Source organism: Pseudophryne corroboree, chromosome 4 (genome assembly GCF_028390025.1).
Source record: "Pseudophryne corroboree isolate aPseCor3 chromosome 4, aPseCor3.hap2, whole genome shotgun sequence".
Taxonomy (NCBI): Eukaryota; Metazoa; Chordata; class Amphibia; order Anura; family Myobatrachidae; genus Pseudophryne; species Pseudophryne corroboree.
Genome location: NC_086447.1, coordinates 814,773,272 through 814,791,730, shown reverse-complemented (window position 1 = coordinate 814,791,730; position 18,459 = coordinate 814,773,272). Strand labels below are relative to the sequence as shown.

The following is an 18,459-nucleotide window of genomic DNA, read 5'->3' as shown; positions in this document are numbered from 1 at the left end:
AAAAACTTTTTCTAAGCAGCTCCTTAAGAGAGCCACCTAGATTGCACCCTGCTCGGACGGGCACAAAAACCTAACTGAGGCTTGGAGGAGGGTCATAGGGGGAGGAGCCAGTACACACCACCTGATCCTAAAGCTTTAGTTTTGTGCCCTGTCTCCTGCGGAGCCGCTATCCCCATGGTCCTGACGGAGTCCCCAGCATCCACTTAGGACGTCAGAGAAATTATGACTTACCTGCGGTAGCCGTAGATAACAAATCAGCGAGACCGTCACCAAACCAGACACCACCTTTATATGGTAGAGATTCCATATTTTTCTTGGAGTCAGCATCAGCATTCCATTGATGAAGCCACAACGCACGCCTTGCCGAGACTGCCTTGGCATTGGCCTTTGATCCCAAAAGGCCTATATCTCTTGCCGCTTCCTTTAGGTAGGCCGCAGCATCCCTGATATAACCCAGCGTTAAGAGGATGCTATCCCTATCTAGGGTATCTATATCAGATGACAAGTTATCTGCCCACTTCTCAATAGCACTACTCACCCACGCAGATGCAATTGTTGGTCTGAGCAGTGTACCTGTGGTGACATAAATGGATTTTAACGTAGTTTCCCGTCTACAATCCGTCGGATCCTTAAGGGCTGCCGTGTCAGGAGACGGGAGAGCCACCTTTTTTGACAACTAGGATAGAGCCTTGTCCACTATGGGTGGTGACTCCCACTTTTCTCTATCCCCAGAGGGAAACTGATACGCCGCCGGAATCCTTTTGGGAATTTTAAACTTTTTGTCAGGATTTTCCCAAAGCTTTTCAAAAAGAGTGTTCAGTTCATAAGAGGGAGGAAACGTTACCTCAGGTTTCTTTTCCTTGTACATACAGACCCTTTTATCTGGGACAGCAGGGTCTTCAGAGATATGTAATATGTCTTTTATTGCCACAATCATGTACTGAATGCTCTTTGCCAATTTTGGATCTAATCTGACATCACTATAAATCGACACTGGAGTCGGTGTCCGTGTCGGTATCCTATAAAGGTTTTATAGAAATTTGAAGGGTACCCATCTGGCCCAGGTGCCTTATCGAGCAGCAGATAGTCAATAGCAGCCTCTACCCCCTCAAAAACCAAGGAGCACTAAGGGACAGGCAGTTCTCGAATTCAAAGAGGGAAGATGCAGCATCCTTAAAAAAAAATGTCAGTGTCTGTGTTATGCGACTGGGGGGGGTACTAGGGTCTTTCTTAAAGTTATATAGCCAAAAGTAATAGTTAGAAAATACATTCGCAATCTCAATAGGTCAGGCACCTTGGCCCTTCGAATAGAGTTAGAAACATATTGGACCCGCTCCTTTGCCTGCCTTCCCGTCAGCTTACGCGCTAATAATCGGCTACCCTGATTGTAAAAATAAGAATTTACTTACCGATAATTCTATTTCTCGGAGTCCGTAGTGGATGCTGGGGTTCCTGAAAGGACCATGGGGAACAGCGGCTCCGCAGGAGACAGGGCACAAAAAAGTAAAGCTTTACTAGGTCAGGTGGTGTGCACTGGCTCCTCCCCCTATGACCCTCCTCCAGACTCCAGTTAGGTACTGTGCCCGGACGAGCATACACAATAAGGGAGGCATTTTGAATCCCGGGTAAGACTCATACCAGCCACACCAATCACACCGTACAACTTGTGATCTAAACCCAGTTAACAGTATGACAACAGAAAGGGCCTCTTAAAGATGGCTCCTTAACAATAACCCGAATTAGTTAACAATAACTATGTACAAGTATTGCAGATAATCCGCACTTGGGATGGGCGCCCAGCATCCACTACGGACTCCGAGAAATAGAATTATCGGTAAGTAAATTCTTATTTTCTCTATCGTCCTAAGTGGATGCTGGGGTTCCTGAAAGGACCATGGGGATTATACCAAAGCTCCCAAACGGGCGGGAGAGTGCGGATGACTCTGCAGCACCGAATGAGAGAACTCCAGGTCCTCCTTTGCCAGGGTATCAAATTTGTAAAATTTTACAAACGTGTTCTCCCCCGACCACGTAGCTGCTCGGCAGAGTTGTAATGCCGAGACCCCTCGGGCAGCCGCCCAAGATGAGCCCACCTTCCTTGTGGAGTGGGCTTTTACAGTTTTAGGCTGTGGCAGGCCTGCCACAGAATGTGCAAGTTGAATTGTGTTACAAATCCAACGAGCAATCGACTGCTTAGAAGCAGGTGCGCCCAACTTGTTGGGTGCATACAATATAAACAGCGAGTCAGATTTTCTGACTCCAGCCGTCCTTGCAATGTATATTTTTAAGGCTCTGACAACGTCCAACAACTTGGAGTCCTCCAAGTCGCTAGTGGCCGCAGGCACCACAATAGGTTGGTTCAGATGAAATGCTGATACCACTTTAGGGAGAAAATGCGGACGAGTCCGCAGTTCTGCCCTATCCGAATGGAAGATTAGATAAGGACTTTTATAAGATAAAGCCGCCAATTCAGATACTCTCCTGGCAGAGGCCAGGGCTAGTAACATAGTCACTTTCAATGTGAGATATTTCAAATCCACCTTTTTCAATGGTTCAAACCAATGGGATTTGAGGAAATCTAAAACTACATTTAGATCCCACGGTGCCACCGGAGGCACCACAGGAGGCTGTATATGCAGTACTCCCTTGACAAAAGTCTGGACCTCAGGGACAGAGGCCAATTCTTTTTGGAAGAATATTGACAGGGCCGAAATTTGAACCTTAATGGATCCCAATTTGAGACCCATAGATAATCCTGATTGCAGGAAATGTAGGAAACGACCCAGTTGGAATTCCTCCGTCGGAACCCTCCGATCCTCGCACCACGCTACATATTTTCGCCAAATGCGGTGATAATGTTTCACGGTGACTTCCTTCCGTGCCTTAATCAAGGTAGGAATGACTTCTTCTGGAATGCCTTTCCCTTTTAGGATCTGGCGTTCAACCGCCATGCCGTCAAACGCAGCCGCGGTAAGTCTTGAAAAAGACAGGGACCCTGCTGTAGCAGGTCCCTTCTCAGAAGTAGAGGCCACGGTTCGTCCGTGAGCATCTCTTGAAGTTCCGGATACCAAGTCCTTCTCGGCCAATCCGGAACCACTAGTATTGTTCTTACTCTTCTTTGCCGTATGATCTTCAATACCTTTGGTATGAGCGGCAGAGGAGGAAACACATACACTGACTGGTACACCCAAGGAGTTACCAGTGCGTCCACAGCTATTGCCTGTGGATCTCTTGACCTGGCGCAATATTTGTCCAGTTTCTTGTTGAGGCGAGACGCCATCATGTCTACAATTGGTCTTTCCCAACGGTCTATTAACATGTTGAAGACTTCTGGATGTAGACCCCACTCTCCCGGATGAAGATCGTGTCTGCTGAGGAAGTCTGCTTCCCAGTTGTCCACGCCCGGGATGAACACTGCTGACAGTGCTATCACGTGATTCTCCGCCCAGCGAAGAATCTTGGCAGCTTCTGCCATTGCACTCCTGCTTCTTGTGCCGCCCTGCCTGTTTACATGGGCGACCGCCGTGATGTTGTCCGACTGAATCAACACCGGCTTTCCTTGCAGGAGAAGTTCCGCCTGGCTTAGAGCATTGTAGATTGCTCTTAGTTCCAGAATGTTTATGTGAAGAGACTTTTCCAGACTCGTCCATACTCCCTGGAAGTTTCTTCCTTGTGTGACTGCTCCCCAGCCTCTCAGGCTGGCGTCCGTGGTCACCAGGATCCAATCCTGAATGCCGAATCTGCGGCCTTCTAATAGGTGAGCCTTCTGCAACCACCACAGAAGTGACACCCTTGTCTTTGGTGACAGGGTTATTCGCAGTTGCATCTGCAGATGCGACCCTGACCATTTGTCCAACAGATCCCTTTGGAATATTCTTGCATGGAATCTGCCGAATGGAATTGCTTCGTAAGAAGCCACCATTTTTCCCAGGACTCTTGTGCATTGATGTACTGACACTTTTCCTGGTTTTAGGAGGTTCCTGACCAGATCGGATAACTCCTTGGCTTTTTCCTCTGGAAGGAAAACCTTTTTCTGAACCGTGTCCAGAATCATTCCTAGGAACAGCAGACGAGTTGTCGGGATTAAATGGGATTTTGGAATATTCAGAATCCACCCGTGTTGTCTTAGCACCTCTTGAGATAGTGCTAAAGCTGTCTCCAGCTGTTCTCTGGACCTTGCCCTTATTAGGAGATCGTCCAAGTATGGGATAACTAATACGCCTTTTCTTCGAAGAAGAATCATCATCTCGGCCATTACCTTGGTAAAGACCCGAGGCGCCGTGGACAATCCGAACGGCAGCGTCTGAAACTGATAGTGACAGTTTTGAACAATGAACCTGAGGTACCCCTGGTGTGCGGGGTAAATCGGAACGTGTAGATACGCATCCTTGATGTCCAAGGATACCATAAAGTCCCCTTCTTCCAGGTTCGCTATCACTGCTCTGAGTGACTCCATCTTGAACTTGAACTTTTTTATGTAGAGGTTCAAGGACTTCAGATTTAGAATAGGCCTTACCGAGCCATCCGGCTTCGGTACCACAAATAGAGTGGAATAATACCCCTTTCCTTGTTGTAATAGGGGTACTTTGACTATCACCTGCTGAGCGTACAGCTTGTGAATGGCTTCCAACACCCTCTCCCTTTCGGAAGAGACGGTTGGTAAGGCAGACTTCAGGAAACGATGAGGAGGATCCGTCTCTAATTCCAACCTGTACCCCTGAGATATTATCTGCAGGATCCAGGGGTCTACCTGCGAGTGAGCCCACTGCGCGCTGTAATTTTTGAGACGGCCCCCCACTGTCCCCGAGTCCGCTTGAGAGGCCCCAGCGTCATGCTGAGGTTTTTGCAGGAGCCGGGGAGGGCTTCTGTTCCTGGGAAGGAGCTGCCTGTTGGTGTCTCTTCCCTCTTCCTCTGCCTCGTGGCAGGTACGACAAGCCCTTTGCTCTCTTATTTTTGTAGGAGCGAAAAGGCTGCGGTTGAAAGGTCGGTGCCTTTCTCTGTTGGGGAGTGACTTGAGGTAAAAAAGTGGATTTCCCGGCAGTAGCCGTGGCCACCAAGTCTGATAGACCAACTCCAAATAACTCCTCCCCTTTATACGGCAAAACCTCCATGTGACGTTTTGAATCCGCATCGCCTGTCCACTGTCGTGTCCATAAGGCTCTTCTGGCTGAAATGGACATAGCACTCACCCGAGATGCCAGTGTGCAAATATCCCTCTGTGCATCACGCATATAGATAAATGCATCCTTTATTTGTTCTAACGACAGTAAAACATTGTCCCTATCTAGGGTATCAATATTTTCAATCAGGGATTCTGACCAAACTACTCCAGCACTGCACATCCAGGCAGTTGCTATAGCTGGTCGTAGTATAACACCTGCATGTGTGTATATATTCTTTTGAATAACTTCCATCTTTCTATCTGATGGATCCTTAAGTGCGGCCGTCTCAGGAGAGGGTAACGCCACTTGTTTGGATAAGCGTGTGAGCGCCTTGTCCACCTTAGGGGGTGTTTCCCAGCGCGCCCTAACCTCTGGCGGGAAAGGGTATAATGCCAATAACTTTTTTGAAATTATCAACTTTTTATCAGGAGCAACCCACGCTTCATCACACACGTCATTTAATTCTTCTGATTCAGGAAAAACTGTTTGTAGTTTTTTCACACCATACATAATACCCTGTTTTACGGTATCTGTAGTATCAGCTAAATGTAACGTCTCCTTCATTGCCAAAATCATATAACGTGTGGCCCTACTGGAAAATACGTTTGAATTTCTACCGTCGTCACTGGAATCAGTGCCCGTGTCTGGGTCTGTGTCGACCGACTGAGGCAAAGGGCGTTTTACAGCCCCTGACGGTGTTTGAGGCGCCTGGACAGGCATTAATTGATTGTCCGGCCGCCTCATGTCCTCAACTGACTGTTTAAGGGAAGATAAACCATCACGTAATTCCACAAATAAAGGCATCCATTCTGGTGTCGACCCCCTGGGGGGTGACATCTGCATATTTGGCAATTGCTCCGCCTCCACACCAATATCGTCCTCATACATGTCGACACCACGTACCGACACACACCGCAAACTCACAGGGAATGCTCTAATGAAGACAGGACCCACTAGCCCTTTTGGGGAGACAGAGGGAGAGTCTGCCAGCACACACCACAAAGCGCTATATATACAAGGGATATCCTTATATTAAGTGCTCCCTTATAGCTGCTTTAATATATATATATATAGCCATTAATGTGCCCCCCCTCTCTGTTTTACCCTGTTTCTGTAGTGCAGTGCAGGGGAGAGACCTGGGAGCCGTTCTGACCAGCGGAGCTGTGACAGAAAATGGCGCCGTGTGCTGAGGAGATAGGCCCCGCCCCTTTTTCGGCGGGTTCTTCTCCCGCTATTTTTCCAGTCAGGCAGGGGTTAAATATCTCCATATAGCCCCTATGGGCTATATGTGAGGTATTTTTAGCCTTGTATAAGGTTTATATTTGCCTCTCAGAGCGCCCCCCCCCAGCGCTCTGCACCCTCAGTGACTGCCCAGTGAAGTGTGCTGAGAGGAAAATGGCGCACAGCTGCAGTGCTGTGCGCTACCTTATGAAGACTGAGGAGTCTTCAGCCGCCGGTTTCCGGACCTCTTCACGCTTCAGCATCTGCAAGGGGGTCGGCGGCGCGGCTCCGGGACCGGACTCCACGGCTGGGCCTGTGTTCGATCCCTCTGGAGCTAATGGTGTCCAGTAGCCAAGCAGCAAATCCACTCTGCATGCAGGTGAGTTTACTACTTTCCCCCTAAGTCACACGTTGCAGTGATCCTGTTGCCAGCAGGACTCACTGTAAAGAAAAAAACCTAAACTAAACTTTCTCTAAGCAGCTCTTTAGGAGAGCCACCTAGATTGCACCCTTCTCGTTCGGGCACAAAATCTAACTGGAGTCTGGAGGAGGGTCATAGGGGGAGGAGCCAGTGCACACCACCTGACCTAGTAAAGCTTTACTTTTTTGTGCCCTGTCTCCTGCGGAGCCGCTGTTCCCCATGGTCCTTTCAGGAACCCCAGCATCCACTTAGGACGATAGAGAAATATTACAATTTCTGGTTGAGGTGAACAATGGATTTCTTGTAGAGAGAAGACGTTTACTTTGTCACCGGCATTTAAAAGCTCTCTAACCACTTAACTGGCTAATATGTTTTTTAAAAAAACGCTCAGAAATTGTATTTCTGATTAAATTAGGTTTAGATATATTTCTCATACGTCCTAGAGGATTATTGATGAATTGTCATTACCTTCTGCAGCCGTATTTTTAGTAGGTATAGCCAACTTAATTTGACTTGCAATTAGATACAAGTGCGGAAGCCTTCTAGCCTGCTTGGGTGAAGTCCTCTTGGATGACGGCTTGGTGTCCCTCTTTCACCTCCAATTAAAACAATGAGACTCCTATAAATATCTCCAATAGGGTCACTGGATATAGAGCAACCTTCCCACCTCAGTCCGGAAACGTCTGTTCCGGCATTCATTTTGTCCCATTTTCAATCAACTAACCACATGGGGGATAGCGAGGTGCTATCACTATCAAATATTAAAAAGTAAAAAGGAGAAGCTGGCTTGTCAAGTCACATGTGAAAAAGACCTCTCTGTACTGCTCTCATAAGAGGAGTGGGAAATAATTTTATGCATATCTTTTAAACACTTGTCTGGCATTATCGCATCAGGTGCGACCACAACAGCAAGTGCTTTATCTAACCTGGTCGCAGAGGATGTCGCACAAATTCGTCAGTTAAGTGGTTAATGTGTCCTGGTGCATTAATCATTCTGAAATGTTTTCTTTTTATACTCATTCATAGGATATACTTCACTCCAGAGCAGCAATACATAAGGGGTGGGATTCAAATGTTTTATTGCCCCTGATTTCCCGTCTAAAGTGACGGGAGATTGCGGGACGATATTCTAATGACTCCTGTTATCGCGCTGATCGCACCCATAAGAGACGGGTTTAGCCGCGTAAAGCAGCTAAACCCGACTAAAGACATGGGCGCGTTCGTGAAAAGTCCCGTTTGGGCGTCCAAACTGGTCACTTTTCGCTCATTTCAGCTCACACATTTTGTGTGAGTGTGTGGAGAACATTTTCCATATATTTTGGTCATGTCCCCAGACTGTAGTGTTTCTCATGATCAGTAGGGTAATGGATGTGTGTATGAAGACCGATTCTTTAGTTGTTGTGTTTCACTTATACCCTGGGGATTTAGCAAAGGGTGATAGATACCTTATGGATCCTATTTTGGTTGCAGCTAAAGGATGCCATTGCCCAGCTTTAGAAAATTGCTCCTATAGCCAGTCTAGCATCCATTAAAAACAAGCATTGAAAACAAGCAAAAAAGATTATTTTGTTTTCAAAACAGCAAATATTCCTCATCTGCCTATTCAATTCATATGCAATGGATTCTTTGGGGTGAATATAGAGAGGAGCAAGGACATTCTACGATAGATAGATAGATAGATAGATAGATAGATAGATAGATAGATAGATAGATAGATAGATAGATAGATAGATAGATAGATAGATAGATAGTAGATAGACAGACAGAAGACCCAGTGATCTTAGCATTCTATACTCTACTAGTTCTGATTTGTGATATCCTTTAAGGGGGTACACACAGAGAGATCCGTGCTTAAATTCTAAGCAATCTGACTAGATTGCTTAGAAATTAAGCCGAGATCTCTCCATGCATGCTAAATCTAGTCAGGTCGCTCATTTCTCCGCTGGGTGAAATGAGTGGCCTCCCGCTCATAATTATGATATTTGAGAAAGCAAAGTAGTCCAGCTCTATAGTCCTAGTAGCAACTGATTGTTAGATATAATATTTCAGGACTGACAAGTGGGCCCAGGCACCACAGAGATTTTCTAAAAAAGGATGTTTTGATATTGTGAGGAGAGGTTTTCCACTCACATTATATTAGTATCATTGTATTCCACATAAGGCACATTTTAAAATGAAATAAAACAACAACACAAAAAAAAACAAAAAAACAAAGCTCACAAATCTTAAAATGATATCCGGCAATAGCTCACATTTCCTGGAGAGAAAATAATATTGTAGTGAGAATAACTCTTTTGTGAGGATTAAGAACGACCAGATAGTTGATAAAATGTGAAACTCTTTACTTTTCAAAAGATAACTGTAACGCATTGCAAAACTAATACATTACAAGCCCTCTCGATAGCACTAGGGTTCCGCAGATATTACAAAATAGAACTTCAATAAAACACATTTACCTCCAACGTGCAAGGTATTCTTTAGAGACCACAGGTACAGCTCAGTGAGGCAGAAAGACATCTGTGAAAGAAAAAATAGGTCTGGTCAAAGAAAAGAACAACATGTGCAAATTAATGGTACCTATTATCAGCAATCATACCGTACAAACGCATCTTTCAGAGCCAGCTACCAGTGTCATCAGAGCCCACAAACAGACACAACAGCTCAGAAATCAATACAACAGAAAAAAAAAAGTCTAATTCCCGGCCAACGACACTTAGGCATCTGCCAGTATAAAATATGTGTATACAACTTTTCCCATTGAAAGATGGTAGTGTCACTTACACAGGGTACTGAATTAGCTTAACCGTATACATAGGAGCCAATTTTAAAAATAAACCGGAGGTGCTTCATTACTTCCTGCAGCTCCAATAAAGGACATGTCCATTATGTAGTCCAGATATGGGCCCTCATTCCGAGTTGTTCGCTCGCTAGCTGATTTTAGCAGCATTGCACACGCTAGGCCGCCGCCCTCTGGGAGTGTATCTTAGCTTAGCAGAATTGCTTTCGAAAGGTTAGCAGTTCTGCTATTAAATATTTCCCTGCAGTTTCTGAGTAGCTCCAGAACTACTCCTAGATTGCGATCACTGCAGACTGTTTGGTTCCTGATTTGACGTCACAAACACGCCCTGCATTCGGCCAGCCACTCCCCCGTTTCCCCAGCCACTCCTGCGTTTTCGTCTGGCACGCCTGCGTTTTTTAGCACACTCCCGGAAAACGCTCAGTTACCACCCAGAAACACCCACTTCCTGTCAATCACTCACCGATCAGCAGTGCGACTGAAAAGCATCGCTCGGCCCTGTGTAAAATTGCATAGTTTTGTGTGAAAGTACTTAGCGCGTGTGCCCTGCGGCCCATATGCATGCGCAGAACTGCCGGTTTTTAGCCTGATCGCAATTCTGCTAAAAACAGCAGCGAGCGAACAACTCGGAATGACCACCTAGGTTAGGAGTTCATATAACCACATATTACCTAACAAGAAAGTGACCTCCATTTGGCATTTGTCTGAATAAATATCTCCAGGTGGTCTTTGTAATTATCTACAGAAATTGCAGCATAAATCCACTCTAAAATATTACTGTAATTTGTATGGGATGCAGTAAAAATGTCAGGATGCCAGCGTTCAGGAGACAGACGCCGGAATCCTGTCTACCGGCATTTTACCGACGTCCGTCATACCAACTTCTGCCCCTAATTCCCATTCTGTTGAGGGGTCCACGTCACCAACCTAGTGGGAATAGAACCTGTACCCGACCCTAAGCGCGGCGAGCCCGCAAGGCGACTCACTGACGGTATTCCGGCAGAGGGAATGCCGGTGTCAGTATACTGACAGCCGGCATCCCGTCTGCCGGTATATCATATCAGACCCGTTTGAATATAGAGCCCATTTTACCTCATTTTTGTCACCAATGTACAACTATTTGCATTAAAAATAAATGTATGCACTTAGATCATGTAATGAGCTTTTATAACTCTCAAAAAGCACAGTATGACTTGGGGGACTCGTACACTGATCTTCATATTTGAATACTTAAAACAGCAAATGACTACAAACAAAATCCAACTACACAAAAATGCATTCATCTTGGCAGACTTTTGCAATTATGATGAAATACAGCAAACTACTAATCAATTATACCGATCACAAAGCAGCAGATTTAAGTGAATTTGGTGTCAAAATTGATCAAGTAAATCTGAAATACAAACATTTAATTATAATAACGAAACTATATTAAGTAAGATAAGCAATCTAAACTCATACACTGAAGAAGTTACCATAAAACACGTAAGGTCAGTACATGATGTTTAATCAGGAGGCAGTAGGTACCTCCCAACATTTGGGAGAGGGGAATCGGGACTTTGTGCACAAGCTGAAGGCTCATGCACATAAAGGGGTAATGACCTTGCATCATGAGACGTTTCTCGTCACGATAATGGGTATGCCCAGCACTTCTCAAACTGCTTGGCTGTCCCCAGTTACTCTCTCTCTACTGTTGAAAAACACAGGCAATTGGATTGGATTACGGACTCCCTACAGTACTATACACAAATAACTACCTTATATGACTGGGCCAAACCAATTTTAACACTATACAAAGGCTTTTTAAATATATATATATATATATATATATATATATATATATACACACACACACACACACACACACACACACACACACATATATATATATATAAGAACTTCAACTCCACAGGGGTTCTGTTTATATCTCATACAAGTCTAATACCTATATTAAGAATAATGATTTAGCGAAGACCAGAGAACAGCAGCAGCTCATTCTGTGGAGAGTAATTACAAAAGGAACTATTTCCAGAGTTTGATATATGTTTACAAGCAATGAGGATAATCCTCTTATACATATAGAATCATACTAAATGTTTTATTATTACTTGTGCTGGCCAAGTCCTTTTCCTGTGTATACTGCATGTCCTTTACACACATTATGTATTTTATATATATATATATATATATATATATTTATAAGAAGATAACTTTTAATGTGAATAAATGCTAGATACCTGCACTTTCTATTATATGTAAATCTATCAAATAAGATGTAACACTATGGAAATACAGAAATATTGGAGACAAAAAACGCTGTAAATTCACCCCACTGTTATATCTCCTTCAAGATGTGAGTGCAGATTCATACATGGAGATAGATAGATAGATAGATAGATAGATAGATAGATAGATAGATAGATAGATAGATAGATAGATAGATAGATAGATAGATAGATAGACAGACAGACAGACAGACTAATGGGCCCTATACACCCGGCGATGTGCCGCTGAGGTGCCCGACGGCCAATACGGCCGACCGGGGGGTAGTGAAGTTTCTTCACTCCCCCCATCACCCGGCTCCATAGCAGTGCATGCTAATATGGACGAGATTGTCCATACTGGCTTGCATACATAAGCAACCCGGAACCAACAATGGAGGTCATTCCGAGTCGTTCGCTCTGAAAATTTCTTCGCATCGCAGCGTTTTTCCGCTTAGTGCGCATGCGCAATGTCCGCACTGCGACTGCGCCAAGTAAATTTGCTATGAAGTTTGGATTTTTACTCACGGCTTTTTCTTCGCTCAGGCGATCGTAGTGTGATTGACAGGAAATGGGTGTTACTGGGCGGAAACTGGCCGTTTTATGGGCGTGTGGGAAAAAACGCTACCGTTTCCGGAAAAAACGCAGGAGTGGCCGGAGAAACGGGGGAGTGTCTGGGCGAACGCTGGATGTGTTTGTGACGTCAAACCAGGAACGACAAGCACTGAAATGATCGCAGATGCCGAGTAAGTCTGGAGCTACTCAGAAACTGCTACGAGGTGTGTAATCGCAATTTTGCGAATAATTCGTTCGCAATTTTAAGATGCTAAGATTCACTCCCAGTAGGCGGCGGCTTAGCGTGTGCAATACTGCTAAAATCGCCTTGCGAGCGAACAACTCGGAATGAGGGCCAATGAACGAGCACGGGGCCGCACATCGTTCATCGTTGGTGCCTACACACCAAATGATATGAATGAGTTCTCGATCATTGATGAACGAGAACATTCATATCGTTCAGTTACATCTTTAAGTGTGTAGGGCCCTTTACACTTACAAAGTGCGGTCCACATACAAATACACTGGAAAACCTATATCCACATAAAAATAAGATTTTACTTACCGATAAATCTATTTCTCGGAGTCCGTAGTGGATGCTGGGGTTCCTGAAAGGACCATGGGGAATAGCGGCTCCGCAGGAGACAGGGCACAAAAAGTAAAGCTTTTTCCGATCAGGTGGTGTGCACTGGCTCCTCCCCCTATGACCCTCCTCCAGACTCCAGTTAGGTACTGTGCCCGGACGAGCGTACACAATAAGGGAGGATTTTGAATCCCGGGTAAGACTCATACCAGCCACACCAATCACACCGTACAACTTGTGATCTAAACCCAGTTAACAGTATGATAACAGCGGAGCCTCTGAAAGATGGCTTCCTACAACAATAACCCGAATAAGTTAACAATAACTATGTACAATTTATGCAGATAATCCGCACTTGGGATGGGCGCCCAGCATCCACTACGGACTCCGAGAAATAGATTTATCGGTAAGTAAAATCTTATTTTCTCTATCGTCCTAGTGGATGCTGGGGTTCCTGAAAGGACCATGGGGATTATACCAAAGCTCCCAAACGGGCGGGAGAGTGCGGATGACTCTGCAGCACCGAATGAGAGAACTCCAGGTCCTCCTTAGCCAGAGTATCAAATTTGTAAAATTTTACAAACGTGTTCTCCCCTGACCACGTAGCTGCTCGGCAAAGTTGTAATGCCGAGACCCCTCGGGCAGCCGCCCAAGATGAGCCCACCTTCCTTGTGGAGTGGGCCTTTACAGATTTAGGCTGTGGCAGGCCTGCCACAGAATGTGCCAGTTGGATTGTGCTACAGATCCAACGAGCAATCGTCTGCTTAGACGCAGGAGCACCCATCTTGTTGGGTGCATACAATATAAACAACGAGTCAGATTTTCTGACTCCAGCTGTTCTTGCAATATATATTTTTAATGCTCTGACAACGTCCAGTAACTTGGAGTCCTCCAAGTCACTTGTAGCCGCAGGCACTACAATAGGCTGGTTCAGATGAAATGCTGACACCACCTTAGGGAGAAAATGCGGACGAGTCCGCAGTTCTGCCCTGTCCGAATGGAAAATCAGATATGGGCTTTTGTAAGATAAAGCTGCCAATTCTGACACTCTCCTGGCAGAAGCCAGGGCTAGAAGCATGGTCACTTTCCAAGTGAGATATTTCAAATCCACCTTATTTAGTGGTTCAAACCAATGAGATTTTAGAAAATCCAAAACTACATTGAGATCCCACGGTGCCACTGGAGGCACCACAGGGGGCTGTATATGCAGCACTCCCTTAACAAAGGTCTGGACTTCAGGGACTGAAGCCAATTCTTTTTGAAAGAAAATCGACAGGGCCGAAATTTGAACCTTAATAGATCCCAATTTGAGACCCATAGACAATCCTGATTGCAGGAAATGTAGGAATCGACCCAGTTGAAATTCCTCCGTCGGAGCACTCCGATCTTCGCACCACGCAACATATTTTCGCCAAATTCGGTGATAATGTTGCACGGTTACTTCTTTCCTTGCTTTAATCAAAGTAGGAATGACTTCTTCCGGCATGCCTTTTTCCATTAGGATCCGGCGTTCAACCGCCATGCCGTCAAACGCAGCCGCGGTAAGTCTTGAAACAGACAGGGACCCTGCTGAAGCAAGTCCCTCCTTAGAGGTAGAGGCCACGGATCTTCCGTGATCATCTCTTGAAGTTCCGGGTACCAAGTCCTTCTTGGCCAATCCGGAACCACTAGTATCGTTCTTACGCCTCTTTGCCGTATAATTCTCAATACTTTTGGTATGAGAGGCAGAGGAGGAAACACATACACCGACTGGTACACCCAAGGCGTTACCAGCGCGTCCACAGCTATTGCCTGCGGATCTCTTGACCTGGCGCAATACCTGTCCAGTTTTTTGTTGAGGCGAGACGCCATCATGTCCACCATTGGTCTTTCCCAACGGGTTACCAGCATGTGGAAGACTTCTGGATGAAGTCCCCACTCTCCCGGGTGAAGATCGTGTCTGCTGAGGAAGTCTGCTTCCCAGTTGTCCACTCCCGGGATGAACACTGCTGACAGTGCTATCACATGATTCTCTGCCCAGCGAAGAATCCTTGCAGCTTCTGCCATTGCACTCCTGCTTCTTGTGCCGCCCTGTCTGTTCACATGGGCGACTGCCGTGATGTTGTCCGACTGGATCAACACCGGTTTTCCCTGAAGCAGAGGTTCTGCCTGGCTTAGAGCATTGTATATTGCTCTTAGTTCCAGAATGTTTATGTGAAGAGACGTTTCCAGGCTCGTCCATACTCCCTGGAAGTTTCTTCCTTGTGTGACTGCTCCCCAGCCTCTCAGGCTGGCGTCCGTGGTCACCAGGATCCAATCCTGTATGCCGAATCTGCGGCCCTCCAATAGATGAGGACTCTGCAACCACCACAGAAGAGACACCCTTGTCCTTGGAGACAGGGTTATCCGTAGGTGCATCTGAAGATGCGACCCTGACCATTTGTCCAACAGATCCCTTTGGAAAATTCTTGCGTGGAATCTGCCGAATGGAATTGCTTCGTAAGAAGCCACCATTTTTCCCAGGACTCTTGTGCATTGATGTACAGACACCTTTCCTGGTTTTAGGAGGTTCCTGACAAGCTCGGATAACTCCTTGGCTTTTTCCTCCGGGAGAAAAACCTTTTTCTGAACCGTGTCCAGAATCATCCCTAGGAACAGCAGACGAGTTGTCGGCATTAACTGGGATTTTGGAATATTCAGAATCCACCCGTGCTGTTTTAGCACTTCTTGAGACAGTGCTAATCCCATCTCTAGCTGTTCTCTGGACCTCGCCCTTATTAGGAGATCGTCCAAGTATGGGATAATTAATACGCCTTTTCTTCGAAGAAGAATCATCATCTCGGCCATTACCTTTGTAAAGATCCGAGGTGCCGTGGACAATCCGAACGGCAGCGTCTGAAACTGATAGTGACAGTTTTGTACAACGAACCTGAAGTACCCCTGGTGTGAGGGGTAAATTGGAACGTGGAGATACGCATCCTTGATGTCCAAGGATACCATAAAGTCCCCCTCTTCCAGGTTCGCTATCACTGCTCTGAGTGACTCCATTTTGAACTTGAACTTCTTTATGTACAGGTTCAAGGACTTCAGATTTAGAATAGGCCTTACCGAGCCATCCGGCTTCGGTACCACAAAAAGAGTGGAATAATACCCCTTCCCTTGTTGTAGAAGAGGTACCTTGACTATCACCTGCTGAGAGTACAGCTTGTGAATGGCTTCCAAAACCGTCTCCCTTTCGGAGGGGGACGTTGGTAAAGCAGACTTCAGGAAACGGCGAGGTGGATCCGTCTCTAATTCCAACCTGTACCCTTGAGATATTATCTGCAGGATCCAGGGATCTACCTGCGAGTGAGCCCACTGCGCGCTGTAATTTTTGAGACGACCGCCCACCGTCCCCGAGTCCGCTTGAGAAGCCCCAGCGTCATGCTGAGGCTTTTGTAGAAGCCGGGGAGGGCTTCTGTTCCTGGGAAGGAGCTGCGTGTTGCTGTCTCTTCCCTCGACCTTTGCCTCGTGGCAGATATGAATAGCCCTTTGCTCTCTTATTTTTAAAGGAACGAAAGGGCTGCGGTTGAAAAGTCGGTGCCTTTTTCTGTGGGGGAGTGACTTGAGGTAGAAAGGTGGATTTCCCGGCTGTAGCCGTGGCCACCAAATCTGATAGACCGACTCCAAATAACTCCTCCCCTTTATACGGCAAAACTTCCATATGCCGTTTTGAATCCGCATCGCCTGTCCACTGTCGCGTCCATAAAGCTCTTCTGGCCGAAATGGACATAGCACTTACCCGTGATGCCAGTGTGCAGATATCCCTCTGTGCATCACGCATATAAAGAAATGCATCCTTTATTTGTTCTAACGACAGTAAAATATTGTCCCTGTCCAGGGTATCAATATTTTCAATCAGGGACTCTGACCAAACTACCCCAGCACTGCCCATCCAGGCAGTCGCTACAGCTGGTCGTAGTATAACACCTGCATGTGTGTATATACTTTTTTGGATATTTTCCATCCTCCTATCTGATGGATCTTTAAGTGCGGCCGTCTCAGGAGAGGGTAACGCCACTTGTTTCGATAAGCGTGTTAGCGCCTTGTCCACCCTAGGAGGTGTTTCCCAGCGCTCCCTAACCTCTGGCGGGAAAGGGTATAATGCCAATAATTTCTTTGAAATTATCAGCTTTTTATCAGGGGCAACCCACGCTTCATTACACACGTCATTTAATTCTTCTGATTCAGGAAAAACTATAGGTAGTTTTTTCATACCCCACATAATACCCTGTTTAGTGGTACCTGTAGTATCAGCTAAATGTAACGCCTCCTTCATTGCCAAAATCATATAACGTGTGGCCCTACTGGAAAATACGGTTGATTCGTCACCGTCACCACTGGAGTCATCGCCTGTGTCTGGGTCTGTGTCGACCGACTGAGGCAAAGGGCGTTTCACAGCCCCTGACGGTGTTTGAGTCGCCTGGACAGGCACTAATTGATTGTCCGGCCGCCTCATGTCGTCAAACGACTGCTTTAGCGTGTTGACACTATCCCGTAGTTCCATAAATAAAGGCATCCATTCCGGTGTCGACTCCCTAGGGGGTGACATCCTCATATTTGGCAATTGCTCCGCCTCCACACCAATATCGTCCTCATACATGTCGACACACACGTACCGACACACAGCAGACACACAGGGAATGCTCCTAACGAAGACAGGACCCACTAGCCCTTTGGGGAGACAGAGGGAGAGTTTGCCAGCACACACCAAAAGCGCTATATATATATCAGGGATAGCCTTATACTAAGTGCTCCCTTATAGCTGCTTTGTTATATCAAAATATCGCCATAAATGTGCCCCCCCCTCTCTGTTTTACCCTGTTTCTGTAGTGCAGTGCAGGGGAGAGACTTGGGAGCCGTCCTGACCAGCGGAGCTGTGAGAGGAAATGGCGCCGTGTGCTGAGGAGATAGGCCCCGCCCCCTTTCTCGCGGGCTCGTCTCCCGCTATTTAGAAAAATTAGGCAGGGGTTAAATATCTCCATATAGCCTCTAGGGCTATATGTGAGGTATTTTTAGCCTTTATAGGTAATCATTTTTGCCTCCCAGGGCGCCCCCCTCCCAGCGCCCTGCACCCTCAGTGACTGCCGTGTGAAGTGTGCTGAGAGGAAAATGGCGCACAGCTGCAGTGCTGTGCGCTACCTTTTGAAGACTGCAGGAGTCTTCAGCCGCCGATTCTGGACCTCTTCTGTCTTCAGCATCTGCAAGGGGGCCGGCGGCGTGGCTCCGGTGACCATCCAGGCTGTACCTGTGATCGTCCCTCTGGAGCTTGATGTCCAGTAGCCAAGAAGCCAATCCATCCTGCACGCAGGTGAGTTGACTCCTTCTCCCCTCAGTCCCTCGCTGCAGTGATCCTGTTGCCAGCAGGAATCACTGTAAAATAAAAAACCTAGCTAAACTTTTTCTAAGCAGCTCTTTAGGAGAGCCACCTAGATTGCACC

General features: G+C 46.3%; 1 protein-coding gene across 12 annotated transcripts in view; it reads right to left on the bottom strand.

Annotated features, from left to right (window-relative positions):
• Window positions 1-18,459, bottom strand: part of WDPCP (WD repeat containing planar cell polarity effector) — an 804,278-nt gene that overhangs the window by 718,238 nt on the left and 67,581 nt on the right. For 11 of the 12 annotated variants that reach the window (XM_063918461.1, XM_063918450.1, XM_063918455.1 and 8 more), the window contains exon 2: window positions 9,261-9,321. In XM_063918461.1, the coding sequence (XP_063774531.1) occupies window positions 9,261-9,321 (61 nt within the window). Of the gene's footprint in view, window positions 1-7,272; window positions 7,395-9,260; window positions 9,322-18,459 lie in introns of those variants that run through there. The other variant, XM_063918462.1, reaches the window with a different exon arrangement.